The sequence below is a fragment of the Neltuma alba genome, unplaced genomic scaffold (genome assembly GCF_004799145.2).
Source record: "Neltuma alba isolate B1F8T4 unplaced genomic scaffold, ASM479914v2 tig00012669_pilon, whole genome shotgun sequence".
NCBI lineage: Eukaryota > Viridiplantae > Streptophyta > Magnoliopsida > Fabales > Fabaceae > Neltuma > Neltuma alba.
Window position 1 is genome coordinate 11,958 of NW_021637102.1, and position 16,517 is coordinate 28,474.

The 16,517-nt window shown below is 33.8% G+C and overlaps 2 protein-coding genes across 2 annotated transcripts; one reads left to right on the forward strand and one right to left on the reverse strand.

Moving 5' to 3' along the window:
- Positions 1 to 3,281: 3,281 nt before the first annotated feature.
- On the reverse strand, positions 3,282 to 4,882 carry LOC114729751 (uncharacterized protein At5g39865-like). Its single transcript, XM_028916785.1, has 2 exons — positions 4,664 to 4,882; positions 3,282 to 4,530 (listed from the first exon to the last, which is right to left on the reverse strand). The coding sequence occupies exon 2, from the start codon at positions 4,523 to 4,525 to the stop codon at positions 3,707 to 3,709; it is 819 nt and encodes a 272-aa protein (XP_028772618.1). The 5' UTR covers positions 4,526 to 4,530; positions 4,664 to 4,882; the 3' UTR covers positions 3,282 to 3,706.
- A 2,772-nt stretch (positions 4,883 to 7,654) lies between these two features.
- On the forward strand, positions 7,655 to 16,168 carry LOC114729753 (flowering time control protein FY-like). The gene is made up of 16 exons (XM_028916789.1): positions 7,655 to 7,958; positions 8,840 to 8,910; positions 9,061 to 9,129; positions 9,340 to 9,444; positions 10,682 to 10,777; positions 10,870 to 10,952; positions 11,076 to 11,147; positions 11,216 to 11,313; positions 12,308 to 12,367; positions 12,451 to 12,511; positions 12,587 to 12,674; positions 13,134 to 13,197; positions 13,403 to 13,481; positions 14,340 to 14,429; positions 14,785 to 14,870; positions 15,624 to 16,168. The coding sequence occupies exons 1-16, from the start codon at positions 7,727 to 7,729 to the stop codon at positions 16,166 to 16,168; spliced, it is 1,899 nt and encodes a 632-aa protein (XP_028772622.1). The 5' UTR covers positions 7,655 to 7,726.
- Positions 16,169 to 16,517: the final 349 nt, after the last annotated feature.

Below are 16,517 nucleotides of genomic sequence, written 5' to 3' on the forward strand. Positions count from 1 at the left end.
ACCCAAACACAGGAGGTGTTTGAATAGAAACCAAACCATAGTTTCAGAAGTGCTTTTACGGTTTACGAAGTAAATATGTGGAAGAATTTGTCTCGTTTTACGGAAAAATGCTTCTGAAATCATGGTTTGGAGATTGCCAAACACCCCTACAGTCTTAGATTTGTTGCATAGTGCAGTTGTGCAATTTAGAGAAGAGTAAACCCCACTTCGCGTAGGGTTTAACCCTATTTCTCTTCCTCTCATTGTACAACTGCATAATTTGTCTGTCATTCAAAATGAGGTCATTTGAAAAAGGATAGGTTAAGATTGAAAAAAACATTTGACTAAGAGCATTGAACAACATTTCTTTTTTGGTCAATATTGTATTTAAAGGTATGGCTATTGCTAAAGCACAATGACAACGGATCATTCATTTAGCCAGCGCCACATAATGAAATATCTTCCGGTACTTAATATATGACCCAATTCTTAAGTTGATTTTGGTCCTAAATATAAGACCCATTTCTCATATTTATTAATTTTCTCTAAATTACCCCTATAGATACTCTCTCAACCATAATCAAATAGAAGAGGGAGAAAGGTATTAAGAAAGATGATTATGGTGTTTTAGAAAAAATGTGTCACTTTTCTTATAATTAACTAACTTACTTAAGTTCCTTAATCTAATCAAATTAGTTAAATGGGTCTTATATTAAGGACCGGAGGAGTAATACTTATTGTTGGGGTGAGAGTCTGGCGTGAAAAAACTTTTGAAATTATCAAGTACTTGGATTTGATTAAAAAAATAAAAATAAAGCATTCATGTGGTTTTAGAATGGAAAACTTATAACCATTTGGTACATATAATGAAAATGAATTAAATTAAAAAAAAATGACGTTGAAGCTAAGAAATCATTTGTAAGCCCTTACTTGGAGAAAAAACTTCGGTACCCTTTTTTGGCAACAAAAAAAGGGGATAAAAAAGGGAAATTACAATGAGTTCCGAGAAAGAAAAATAATCACTAAAAAATTTCAATAGCAATCTAAGGAGAATGTAATGACAAATTCAAAAATAAGAAATAACAACCTTTAGAACTCGTTTTATAATTATTTTTCTTCCTTGCAACCTAATTATAATCTTTCTAAAAAAATGAATTACAGCATTGTTGCCTTGTATTCAGAACTAAATAAGATTTTAAAACTTTGTCCTATAATTGAGATCAGAAAAAGTAAAAATTAAACCATGGTAAACATGTTTTTTTTGTTGTTGCACTTTTAACATTTCCATTTGGTTTTTTTAATGAAGCTTCTTATCTCACTTCAGTACTTCACTCGCACTTGACCTCAACACTAAGCAATAGCATACATTTTTTGTGGATGTGGAAGAAAGGACGTCAAGATCCTTATATTAATGAATTAATTTGTTGATAAAAAAATTAATTAATTAATTACACAATGTATATTTTCATCATTACTCAACAATAATTGTTTCTCTCTTAGATCAGTGGTTTGAGCCATGGCGTTGGACTCATTTCCTCGTTCATCATATTCAACCCACTGCCTTTTTCCTTTCACAAACTGGCAAAAAAAATTAAAAAGAAAACACACACACACACACTCTATTAATGTGATTTTTACCAAATAAAAGGCTTAATTAATTAAAAAGAAAAGAATTAATGGACGCACATACGAAAGAATATGTATGATGTTGGATTATAACATTTTGATGTTTTCATTATTAGCATTCATGTCTACAACGGAGTTCTTGCTGTGTTTAGATGAATGAAAAAACATTTTTAAAAAGTATATTTATGTAATTTGAGACAAAACTCTTCTTACATGTTTATTTCGTATATCGTAAAATTATTTTTAAAATTATAGTTTGGTTTTTACTTAAACGTATGAAGGGAGTATTTGGATATCCTCAGAAATACTTTTTCCACAAATCAAAATAAACTCTTCTACACATTTACTTTGTATACCGTAACAATTTTTTCTAAAATTATAGTTTGGTTTTCATCCAAATACTCTAAAAAAAGAATACATTAAGTAATTAAAAACGTAAGTTGTTTAATGTTTACATCCATTATTTAATTTAAGTTCTCTAATAATATGTGGCCATTTATCCTATCTTTAAAATATAATTTAACTATAAATTTACATGAAAAAATAAAATACATGGTCATATTCTTGACAAGAGGAATTTAACACAAGTATTTTTCTTTTTATAATAAACTCACATATAAATCAAACGTTAATTCCATCTGTCAAAATAATTAATACTACCTCCGGTCCTAATTATAAGACCCAGTTGACTTATTTGAGAAGATTAAGGAAGTAAGTTAAGTTAGTTATTTGTAATAAATAAGTGTTGTTATTCCTAAAATATCCTTGCTAATTAAGTATATTAGCTAGAACTATCATTATTAAAAGGATTATCTTGGAAAAAAATACATAAATATGAGAGACAAAATGGATTGGGATCTTATAATTAGGACCAAACAAAAAGTCAAACGGGATCTTATAATAAGGACCGGAGGTAGTATATAAAATCTTAAACAAATGTATTAATTTCTAGAAAATACTTATGTAAAGTTGCTTATAAAAAATGCATGAAGTGAGTTCAAAATCATTCAAAAAATTGGAGAAATCAAAATATTAAATTAACCACTGTTATTACACAATAGTACATGATTGAACATATAACCTTGGTTAATGTATTCGATTCGTATTCTAAATTGCATGACATTGTACATATTTTTCTAAATAAATACACTATTTATAATTTGTAATAAATTTTCTGCTTTATACTAATTTTTTTTTGGCAGTGAATAATTAAGAACTTATCATGTAGAAAAACCAATGATCAGAAATTAATATTAATCCTTATGCAGCTAATTACTTGAACATATTCACCAACGAGTTTCTCAATAGAAATGCCAATAGTAAATATTATCTTCAGTGTTAATTATAAGATCCCGTTTATAGTTTATAAACGGGATCTTATAATTAAGATCGGAGGTAGTATAGCACAAGATAAATCAAGTCAGATTCTGCATGTCAAGTTGTCAACCATAGTTAGATAAAAGGGAAATAATTTGATTTTCTTTAAGAAAGGTCAAGTATTTGAATTTTCTCAAGGAAAAAAATTTTGCAGGAAAAATTGCTTCCAACGGGACCCGACAATGATCAAATACAAACCAAAGTACCAAATATTATAGAATCAGACTCTGCATATGCTGAAGCAGATACAAGCAACCATGTTAGTAATAAAATTAATCAAATACAAAGATATAAGATTAAACAGATTAAAAAGGACAGATTTACAATATGTCACTCTCATTATACGCTATGAACAGCCAATGTTTGCAAATCTTTTTCAGTCATATACGACTGAATATCTACATTGGCGTGGAGGGAAAATACTCTCCAGACTTTTTATAGAATACAATACATCAGACATATTTCTTCAGCATTTTGATGAGCCCTCACACTCTTTTAACAACAAAACAATGCAATTCAATGTGTTGAGGACTATCAGCTCTCTGTTGAGACTTGAAAAGATAATCATGAGCAGCCCAGAAATTCAAAAGAGTGTTTTGAATCATATACTTAAAGCAAAAGCCCTTACCTTCTTCATCCGTAGGAATAATCTACTTGATTAATTCTTCAACAACTACCAAAGATGTGCAAACGAGGAAGCAACAAATATTGCTGTCCAGAGAATTCAAGAACAGCAATCTGGACAACGAATCAATCCATTCTCATTGCAAACCGAGCATCTCTTCAAGAGGCCTTCATCTTCATCAAATATCTTCCTACTTCCACTGCAATTCATACAAGGCACAAATCTCACATCTCCACAACTATCACAGACAAACCCAGGTTTTCTCTTTGGGAATCCTTCAAGAATCTTGGCTAATTCACCAACTTCGAATAGATACTTTATCACCTCGGCACCTCCCGCGTACTTCCCACCGATGAACACTTGAGGCAAAGGCACGTTCTTCTTTTCTCCAAGCACACTTTGTAATTCTTTTCTGTATGCTGAATCCATTGATACGTCTCGTTCATCGACCCACACCCTGCATCCCCTGAATATGTTTCGAACCACGTAGCAATCTTCGAATGTTCTTCGGATTCCTCGCAAACTAGTGAAATACAATACGATTCTATCCTCTGTCCCGGGTAATCTGATACTGGAGCTGCTGTGGAAACTCGAAGAAATCCGAGAATCATGACCGAGGGATTTCGTGGGTTTAAGCTTAATGGGATATTGAACGGGCGATTCATCAGAACCCTTCGGCGAAGTTTTCGGGGCATCGAAGAGATTGCATAGTTTCTTGACCTTCCCTCTGAGAGAAATTCCGGCGGATTTCATCGATTCCATTGGACTGTAGAATCTATTAATTGACCCTGTGCGATCAATACTGGATTGAAGGAGGGGTCTCTGAAAGGACTCCGAGTGGCTCGCATGCATCGTTTGCGAACGATTGAAGAACGTAAACCTCGCCTTCCCGGACGAGTAATCCATCTGATCCGCCATTAACCCTGAAGACAAAAGAATAAAAAAACTTTCATTCTTGAGCTAAACCAGAAAACTTATCAACACGAAAATAATCAAAATAACATTTCATTGCAAAAGAATCTCAGAAAATGACAGCATTAGATTTTTCTCTCTCACCTGCAAGGCCGCAAAATGGAACGAAGAAAACCCCCACGACTTTTCACCAACGAAGAAACGAAAACAAAAAGCTCAACACAAAACGAGAAAAACCGATTGAACGGCGACGTAAGGAAGCGGATGAAAACCAAAGAAGGAGCTGAAATCTGATTCGTATGATGATACGTTGTTGTTTTTCGTTATCTCTGGTTTTTGGTTTTTCTTGCAGAGAGGAAAAGAGAGATTGTTGAGCAACAGAGGACGAGAAGAAAGAGGGAGCTGGAATTTCCGTTGGTTGAGGAGAGGGAAAACAGAAGAAAGTTTTGAAATTTTTGTTGAGAAATATCTGTTTGAAGAAGAAAGAGAAACAGAACCGTGTTGTGAATAATATACGCAGACTTTTCGACGCGTTTTGGGTCTTGACTCTCAAAATTTTTGTATTTGACAGATAATATCTTTAAACCTTTTTTACATTTTTCATTTTAATTAAAAAATTTCTCCAAGATGGTGGTATATCCCATTTCTCAGTTTCTTTAAACTCCACGTGCTTTTTTTTTTGGCCAATTTTAAACTCCATGTATATCCACACACAGATGTTGGCGCCAAAAAAAAAACTCAATGTATAAATGCTGGCAAAAACATTAACAGAAAAAAATATAGGAAAGTCTTAAGCTTTTCGTGTCATTTTTCACATATGCAAAAAAAAAAAAAAAAAGAAAGTTGCCAAAAAAGTTGACTTAAAACAAAGAAATTGGAACCCATATATAGACAAGGGAGAGTATTACACGTGTGCACATGTTATATATATATACACACACTATTTTTACTCTTCTGGTCCTTAATATAAGACTCATTTAACTAATTTGATTAAATTAAGAAAGTTAAATAAGTTAGTTAATTATAAGAAAAATGACATGTTTTTCTTAAAACACTATAATTATCTTTTTTAGGGGGTGTTTGGATAGAAACCAAATCATAGTTTCAGAAGTGCTTTTACGGATTACGAAGTAAATATGTAGAGGAGATTATCTCGTTTTGCGGAAAAGTGCTTTTGAAACCATCTTCCTTTTCTACTTGATATGGTTGAGGGAGTCTTTATAGGGGTAATTTAAAAAAAATTTAATAAATATGATAAATAAGTCTTATATTTAGGACCAAAATCAATTCAAAAATTGGGTCCTATATTAAGTATTAGAGGAGTATAATGTTTACTTGTTTTGCCTAACATATGTGCACATGTTAAATGTGAGGTCCATTGAAGATTTATTTAAAAGATGCAAATACTAATATTTATAATTTATCCCATAACTTACTAAAACTTTGTGTGCTTGTCCCAGCCATGTTACTCTTCTGGTTCTTAATATAGGACTCAATTTTTGAATTGGTTTTGATCCTAAATATAAGACCAATTTCTAATATTTATAATTTTTTTTCTAAATTACCTTTATGAATACTCCCTTAACCATAATCAAGTAGAAGAGGAAGAAGATGTGTTAAAAAAGATAATTATGGTATTTTAGGAAAAATATATCACTTTTTTTTTATAATTAACTAACTTATCTAACTTCTTTAATCTAATCAAATTAGTTAAATGGGTCTTATATTAAAGATCGGAGGAGTACTAAATAAAAGAAAGTTGCAATAAGATTTCATTTAAGAAAATTAAATACAAAAAAGTCTCTTAAAATTATCAAATTAATTTGAAGTCCTAAAGGACCTCATTGCAAGAGATTCTATTTGTTTAATTATCAAATTGTTCTTTCTTTTTTTTAAAGTCTGCATTGACAATTGAAAGTGTAATGGTTAATAACTTAAGATAAAATGATTAATAATTATCGCAGTAAATATTGATAACTAAAGTATTACATTTTTGTGATGCGCTAAGAAAATATATTGTTAATAGCTGCCGTAATAGTTGTTAATTGTTATACTTTAAGTTATTAACTACTGTTCTTTCAATTGTCAATATATATTTTAGAAAAATAAGGACAATTTGGTAATTAAACAAATAAAATCTCTTATAATAAGGTTCCTTGAGACTTCAGAATAATATTTAATGATTTTAAGGGATTTTTTTTATTTAATTTTTTTGGGTGAGATCTTATTACAATTTTCTTATTAAATAATATTTATTGTGTGGTTACTTCATATGTATATCCAATGGTTGACATTAATCTAAGATTTGGACCTCTTGTAAGCTAATAGGATATAATACAGAATTGATGTCTAAAACATTTTAATCTTGACATCGTTTCTTAAGAAATTTGACTAAAAAAACAAAAATAACTGCCGCTCTAATTCTAAATGCAGGACCACAGTTGAAAGGTTTGTTTCAAACTAAAAACAAGATCTTATAAATTTTTCCTAAAATTATTCTCATAAATTGAAGATGCTAAAAGAGGTTTTTATCAATTAATTTTGGGTAGTTTCTGATATAAGTGACTAAATAAACATTTTAAAAAAATCAATACACAATTCGTATAAATGATTAATTTAACTAATCTTTATAAATTAATTATACAAATGACTAATTTAACCTGAAAATCTTTAAAATTATTCACCTTCAATTAAATTTGTCTTTACAAGTTGAGTGTGCTTGGATTGACTTTAAATATTTATAAATATGTTTCACACAAATAAAAACAAAAATCACAAAACTTTTACTTTATACTATTTCGGTTTTAATTATAAAATTTTATTTATAATTAGTATAAATAAAATCTTATAATTAAAACCGGAAGTAGTATTTTATAAACCCCGACTGAAAATTCACGAGTGATTTCAAATCAGGCCTAAGCCTCTCTAATTCTTTTTGGTGACATTACAAGCTGAATCTCTGTGTATTTTTTTTTTTTTAAAAATTTTTGCAAGCTATACAAGCCGAATCTCTCGATACAGGGAAATGACGATTTTACCATCATCATCCTCGAAAATCCATGGACCCCACCTTACTTTCCCGCTCCTCCTTTTTCCCCCAACGAGGAAATTAGGGGTTTAGGGCTTTTGCTTTGTGCCTGGCATCGCGCCCGACAATCCTGTCCTCAACCTATCAAAACTCAATTTTGTTGATACTGCTCAGTTACAATGGTGTACAATGATCCTCACCAGCACCAGCACCAGCACCAGCACCAGCAACAACCGCCACCGCAACATTTTCATCAGCAACAGCCAGAAGCGGATTTTCTCAGGGGACCACCGCAGCAACAACAACAGCAGCCGCCGCCACAGATGATCCGCCATCCTTCTGCTTCCTCCACGAATATAAATCCGGAGTTTCACCACCCCGCTGCTGGAGGTCCTCCACCACATTACGATGGTAAGCTTCGAGGATTTTCGGACATTAATCTATCCATGCAATTATATCCTAGTGGGTCATTCTTTTTTTTTTTTTTTTTTGATTTTCTTGGAAATGTATTACAATTCATTGAGTCAGCTTGTAATATAAGATATCTTGTAGAAGTATACTTGTAAGTATGAAAAATAAGATGCCAGTGGGTACCAATAAAAAGCCCGCATTTGGCCAAGCCAATCGAAATATTAGGAAGTTATTTGAGCATGTTGCTTCTGAGTTGTGAGAGCGAAGTATTATGATGTCTGATTTGGAAATTCATGCCTTTCGCATGGCCGAAGTATTATTTGTATTATGAGGCCTTACCTTAAAACTTTGAAGGATCTTTTTGTAATAATTGCTAGACTTGAGAGGTTTTAATAGCTCATAGGGAGGAAAGGTTGTCTGAATGCGGAATGCTTGCCGTTATTTGGTGAACCTACCTCATTTCTTGTGATAGAATCCCTGACATGCCTGAATTTGGCACTGCGCCCATATATATTAGGTTTTGTTTCTTATGGAATTCAACGGACGTGGCAGGTTAACTTGCTATTACTATGTATTGTGTTGAACTTATTTTTACGTTCTTCCCTTGCTCCTCTCAACTATATCAACACTGTAATTCAGTTAATTTTCCTTGTTCCCCTCTTTTACAGAACTGTATTCTTTTACTGCGTTTTGTATTCATGACGCTGTTTGAGAAAATTGTATCATATTTCGTTGCTTTGAATTAAGGCGTTAAAGTCATAATACTTCTCCTTTGTTGAGTATAAGTTCAGTTGAATCTGTTGAAAATCTTATGTTTGCATTTTTATAATTATTTGTATTAATTTTTTACATTTTTTATTTGATGAAAAATATGTTTATAGGTCATGGTGATGGCTATGGTACCCAAAGAAGGGCTGTTGATTATACAAGTACTGTTGTGCGTTATATGCAGGTAATGATTACTTATGTACTACTGGCGGAATACCTGTTTATGTTGCCTATCACAGCTATACTGCAAATTTTTTTTTTTGGTTTTATAATATTGTTCATCTCATTACTATGCTGTTTCTCTTGGACATTCATCATTTGCAATTGTTTACAGATTCGTATGTGGCAGCGGGATTCTAGGGATAGGACAGTATTACAAGCTACCCCTGCAGCAGCAATAGATGTCAGTGAGCTTCTTTTTCCTCTTATTATTTTCTTTGTTTCCAATTTTATGTGATCATCCTGTTATTCTAATAACATGATTAATTTTAAGAGTATTGTTTCTAACTCTGCACTTGAGGAATGTTGGAAGTAAATGATCAGTCAAAGCATTTTTTTACCTGTTTCTTTAAAATTTTCACCTTAAGCTTTTCTCTTCCTTTTCTTCTTGCAGATGTTGCCAACAGTCGCCTATTCAGATAATCCATCCACTAGCTTTGCTGCTAAATTTGTTCATACATCTCTAAATAAAAACCGATGCTCAATCAATCAAGTCCTGGTGAGTAAAACCAACGCATTGTTTTTGACATATGCTCATTGTCAATAAATGATATGCAAACTTTAAGTTTTATTTCTCAGCATTAAAAGATTTTGAACATAAGGAGCATCACACAGTTAATCAATACAGACAAAGGTGAATGGTGCTAAAGAAGCCCTCGCTTGTGTGAAATAAAGTGCTGGAATTCAGTGAGAAAATTGATTGATATATAAACAATTTAATTTTAACTACACACATTTGTCATATAAATTCCCTAGTCAAGCATGGGTATTATTTAGTAAATGTTTAAGATAATGCATGATACTTAGCTGTAAAGTTTCAATTTGCAGCAAGAAAAGCGCGTGTGTCTAGAATGTGTAAGATACTTTATATTTTATGTCATATAGAATATATTCTTTTCTTCGTGATTATATGTATGGATATATGAATGTATGCAAATTATTCTGTCAGTTTCAGACTCTATTTAAAGTGCTTACTGTTGAAAACCAAGTAAAATGTATTAAGCAAGCATCTTCCGTGTTATTGTGTTATAATTTAACTTGTGCTAGATCAGCTTGCATTACCTTGTCATTGTCTCATCTAGTATGGCTGAACAGAGATAAAACCCTTGCATTTACTAGTTTACTAGTGAATATAGAACGAAAATGGGAGCATGATCAGCTTAAAGTGCATTCAGAACTTCAATCTCAGCATTTTCTGAACTAAACATTACACAGAGAATTTAGCAGTAAAACAGATTTTCAAGAGAGAGAACAGAGAACCTGTCTGAATGGGTGGCAGAATCAAGAGGCACCCCTTTGGCCTCCATGCCTTAATGTCTTAACCCATGCGTCTTTTTATCCCTTTAATTTTGCTGCATTGTATTGGGGATTTTGTTTGGTAAGTAAATTTCTGAGAGACTTCCATTGTTCTCCGGTAGGGAAGCTAATATTAAGATTTGCTGCTTACTTTGCTTAGCATACTTTGGGGGGGGAAAAAAAAGAGAAGGAAAATCCTTGCTACGCATCTAACAAAGTTGTGTTTGTTGACTTAATTGAAAACCAAATACTTTCTTCCATATTATTTTTTAATTAATTTTGTTTTATTTTCATTTCTGGAACATAAGACTTCCTTGAATTTTGACTTTATTTCCTTATCAGGTTAAGGAAAATAACTGAACATTTGTTTTGATATTGTGGGTAGCTTTCCTCTGACTGACTTTTATGATGCTGCCCCTTGTATTTATTAACATATAAAGTGGACTCCAACGGGGCGGCGTCTTATCACCGGCTCACAGAGTGGGGAGTTCACTCTTTGGAATGGACAGTCTTTTAATTTCGAAATGATTCTTCAGGTATTGGTTTTCATCATTGTGTTGATCCCATTTTTGTACTCTCTGTTAGTTTAATAATTATATCAGAAAGGGGATTTTTGGAACTTATACAGGCTCATGATCAAGCAATCAGATCCATGGTCTGGAGTCACAATGACAACTGGATGGTCTCTGGTGATGATGGGGGTGCAATAAAGTAAATAAAATCTATTATTTCACGTGGTTTCTGCTGAGATTTGCATAGTTATTTTATTATAGCTTTCTAAGTTAAATCATGTGCCTGATTAGATTTAATTGTATATCTGGAACATTTTCCTAGGTATTGGCAGAACAACATGAACAATGTCAAAGCCAACAAATCTGCTCATAAAGAATCTGTCCGGGCCTTAAGGTAGGTACATTTTATATCCTTTTATAGTTGACAATTTTAGAATCCTCATTAGTAACCCTTTTGAACAGTTTCTGTAGGACGGATCTGAAGTTCTGTTCATGCTCTGATGATACCACTGTCAAAGTTTGGGATTTTGCACGTTGTCAAGAAGAGCGTTCATTATCTGGTAATGTGCTTTGGATGCACTTGAGATGAGAGTGAGCCTTGTTTTTCTTTGATGTGGTTGGAATCTTGAAAGTGAATCTCTGACAATATTCTATTTATATATTGGTTAGAGCCTGAGCACTGATAATGTCCTCTTAATCCCAAGACGTTGTGCCCACATTAATGTTTAGTAAAGTATATCTCAGCTTGTCTCTGCTTCATTCGAGGCTGGTTGATTGACTTATATTGCTTACGCACTTTAAAAAGGGTCAATTGTTCTGTTTTTTGTACAGACTTTAATGTTACTGAGTCTTGGAGAATGAATTACTTGGTAGAGTCTGGTTTCATGAATTGTTGGTGGATCTGAAAATTACCATATTATTTAGCTCAATCATTTTGTACTGGCAGTATAGCTGCCGCATCTTCATGCATATGACAAACCAGAAGGCATGTTTCTGAATATTAAATTGTAAGATTCAACAACTAAGTTAAAAATAAGTTGAATGTATCATGAAATATACATCTCCATCAGATAATTCAACCCGACAGTTGACACAAGCACCCTTCTCTTACTACGAGTTTTGCGCAACTATTAAAAAGGAGCCAGAGTAACTGAACACAGAATGTGGAGGCACATGGGCATACAGAATGTGGTGAGAATATCAAAATAAATTAGGAGAAAGTTTGGGATGCTAATAGTCTATAAGCCCCAAGCAGTCCTCCATTTAACCGCTAATTTTGGTGATGGTCCGTCAGTTTTATTATGGAAATTAGATGTTGGAAGTAAATAAAATTGGCTGCTTTGGATTTCTTATATTTTTTATGACAAAAAAAGGAAAGTGCCATGAATTGAGTTTTCATGTTCTTGTCCTGTTGGGTTATAAAATTACTATTATATGTAAATGTTCTTAAATATCACAGGGGTTATAGTGACAAATGCTTATGTGATGTTGTTCATTTCTTTACTATTTATGAACTAACCTCTGAGTTTTGTTGCGACATTTGAACTCAGGCAGGCCATGGTTGGGATGTAAAGAGTGTTGACTGGCATCCCACAAAATCTCTATTAGTTTCAGGTGTTTTAATTATTCCTTTTATTTTCCTGAGAATATTTTATTTAATATTGTGATGTGTATTTCATTTGGCCTTTGCAATTTAGGTGGCAAAGACAATCTTGTGAAGCTTTGGGATGCTAAGAGAGGGAAAGAGCTTTGCTCATTGTAAGTGTAGGTGTTCACGGTTTTGGTTTACATGTCAGTTCAGTTATTGAATAGTTCCATGCTTTTGTTATGCAGTCATGGCCACAAAAACACTGTCCTATGCGTCAAATGGAATCAAAATGGTAACTGGGTGTTAACTGCCTCAAAGGATCAAATAATCAAGGTTTGTAACTTTACCAAAGATCCTGATAATAATTACACTGAAATTCTTACTTTATTCATGGTAGGAGGTGAGATTATATAAGTAAGTAGATGGTAACAATCCTGCCATTCAGCCTCTGAATATCTGCTACAATAAATCCACCATAAAGGCAGAGACACCATATTAACATGAAAAGAAGGGGAAAAACATTGATGGTCCACAATGAATAACATGATAAGACAGCAAATAGGCCTCAACAAATGAAAATAATAATAAATGCTTGGGATTTTCAACAGAATGTTCGCTGTGAAGGTAGAAAGACTACTAATAGACATTTGCCTCTTGCTTTCTGGCTTTCTGGTGTTGTTTCTTTTTGGCCCCTTGTTTCATTCCGATTTTTTTTTTTTCAATTATGTTATTTTTCTCATTACATTATTTCTTCCTCCCAGAATACTTATGTACATAACCACCTCTCTGCAGCTTTATGACATAAGGGCTATGAAGGAACTTGAATCTTTCCGTGGACATCGGAAGGATGTTACTGGTAAGTGATATTTGTTTTTCTGTTGGAAGAAATCTGAAGGACTCAATATGGAATTGGGATTTTTTTTTTCCGGAAACATGGATATATTTTCTTCTACTTGGTAGTGTAGCATCGATAGGACTGTTCAGAGAAATTGCCATTTTGCTTATCTTCTACTTTGATGGGATGGAAGACGATTCTCATGCATTACTTGCAACTTTGTTAGCTTTGGCTTGGCATCCATTTCATGAGGAGTACTTTGTCAGCGGGAGTTTTGATGGTTCCATTTTTCATTGGCTTGTTGGGTAAATTCATTTTCTCATGTACTTCTGTCCTTTTCATTTCCATTGTTTCACAGCTTTCAAATTTCATCTTATCTCTTATTCAGTTAAACTTTTAAAAAGGTTTGTTTTCTGTTTATTCCATTTCCTAATTTCAGTCATTCTTACACCAAGAAAGCAATGAGAACAAATGCATTAGTATTACAATGTGCAAAAACTTGATTTACTCAAAAATTGTGGGAAACTTTTATGAGGTGCGAAGGAATAAATGATGCTTTCCCTTTTCCATTCAAAGATCTCTGCCGAGTCAGAGCTAATATCCTGGGTGATTGAGTGTTGAACGGTATCAGCTAGTTGTGGTTTGCGGGAGATAACTTATTTCCGGTGTTCCAGATGTTTGTCATAGTGTCACAATGAGTTCAACTTTGTTAATTTTGAAAATAGTAGCCAATATGATGGGGGCCTATCTGTCTCTGTCTATTCGCTTGCACAATCACAAAGTAAAAGCAGTATGATAATGTGCTTCGATGTTAAGGTCCATGTGTTTCATATGGGAGAAGAGTGTTTGTTGAGGTAGATGTATTTAACAAGAGAACAGTTAACAACCTTTGAAATAACAGATGGCTGAGAAAACAGATATATTAGTTTTCTACTCGACATTTTGTTTTGCTTTTAACTAGATTTGAGTTTGTACTGTACACAGTCTGAGGTCAACCATACTGTTGATGACTTATGAATATTATAGCTTTCTATTGTTCTTATATTGTTTTTGAACTTTTCCCCCTCTCACAGCGTAGTTTGTGTTATTTTCGTTTCTGATTTTTGGGATTTCCTCTCAGCTAGTTATGCTTACTGTGATCATTAATTTAATCTGTTCTGCAGGCATGATACACCACAAATTGAAATTCCCAATGCTCATGATAATAGTGTATGGGACCTTGCATGGCATCCTATTGGATATCTTCTCTGCAGGTGGATTTAAATTCCTTGTAATAGCTCTGAATTGTGCTTTTCTTTCTTTCTATTCTGGAAACTGCTTGTGCTTGGTATTTTCCTAATATCATGAAAATGTCCCACTACCAGGGCCCCACCTATAATACATTGTGCATGTGACTTCTTTTTTCTTTTTTTGGTTTTTTCCCCAAGTTGTTTCTGTACCACTTTTGTCTTTTATGTGAATTACTTGGGGGGGGGGTTTAAGAACATTGCCTTTTGAATTTCCTGGTCACATGCCTATGCCTATGGGCAAAATGAGGTCATAACGTGAATATTTGAAGAAAGTGATGGCCAACTCCTAAATAACTGGGCTTTCATGTTTCCACTGCAGTGGTAGCAATGATCATACAACAAAGTTTTGGTGCAGAAATCGGCCAGGAGACACTGCTCGGGATAAATTTAGCATGGGTATGCAAGGTAACGGTTGTATTTTTAATGAAAGGAAAGTAAGCTGCATTTTGAAGCAATGACACATATTATGATGCCAACATATTTAAAGATATTAAACTAAGACGCAAGCTGGCATGTTAATGTGCACATGCAAATTTTTGTGTGTGGGTCTGCCCGTCCTTGTCATCAGCATATCATTTGTTCATGTTCAAAATTTTCCATGGGGGCCTACTTGCAAATAAGAAAAGAATCAGCACTATCCTTTTTTAATTATTTAATTTCCTTAAATGTTGCATTCTAAAAAAAATCAATTAAATTGATTTTTAATTAAATTATTCAAATTAGTCTTGCACAATAAATTTATGGTGAAATGATTTCATAATTATATTATCTTTTTTTACCTGGTTCATTTTCCTTTCTTTTTTTTTTTTTTTGGGGGGGGGGGGGTGGTTGTTGTAGTGGCCTTTTCAATCTGAAGAAATTTTTAATCTCCATTTCAATATATTAACATTGCCGCCTGAACCTGTGACTTAATTGTTTCCATCAAACTATGGAACCATATGGTTGATGGGTTATGTATTTTTTGTCTCCCCAGTTTAAAACTCTAACTGGGGTATCGATATTACCTTTAATCTTCTCACACACACACCCACCCACCCCACTTTGTTGTACTCTGAAGAGTTTTGTGCATAAAAATCCCTAATAGATACAAGTACCATTAGATTAGATGTGGGTCTGTGATGAAACACCTTTGATTATTTGAATACGCTGATCTGTCAGGTTATGCTGAGCAAAATCCTCTTGCTGGTCGTGCGGGTGGTAATTTTGCTGCACCTGAGGGACCAGCAACTCCAGGAGCTTTCCCTCCTGGGTTAACACGAAATGAAGGAACCATTCCAGGTGTTGGGGTTGCAATGCCCCTTTCCATTCCTTCTCTAGATGCATCTCAGGGGGAGCTCAAGCAACCTCATCCTGCTTCAATGGGCGCTCCTCCCCTACCGCCTGGTCCACATCCCTCTCTTCTTGCTGCCAATCAACAGCAACCCTACCAGCAGAATCCTCAGCAGATTCCACAACACCAACAGCAGGCATTACCACAACAGATGGGTCCTATGTCTATGCCTCCTCCAAACATGCAACAGCTACAGCATATGCCCCATATGCCTTTGCTCCCTCATCCACATATGCCTCGCCCTCCATCACAAATGCCCCAACTTGGAATGCCAGGATCTCTTCAAGCACCTTCATCAGTGCCTTCATCACATCCAATGCCAATGCCAGGGTCAATGGTAGGAGTTTTGAGGTTATTCTGTGTGTTCTTTTGAATTATATCATGCATTTTTATGGATCTTGTGCATAGCCTGTGGAAGATTCTTGCCTGTGTCTTTTTGCTGGTTGCAATGAATGATTGCCTTTTCTGTGTCTCCCCCTCTTCCCTCATTAATTTGAGCTAATGATAATTGCTGAACATCTCTTGGAAAGGAGAAGAAAATGATAAACCTTACTGGCATTCAAAAGGTGTAAGCACCTCTTTGTATGATAGGACATCTAGTCTCATTTTTTTGACTCTGCGACATTTAGTGTATAAATATTTACTGAGTTTCTGTATCATGCATCCCATTCAAATTTATGGGGTGTGTAGTTAAAAGAAAAGAAATTAATATGCATAGAAGT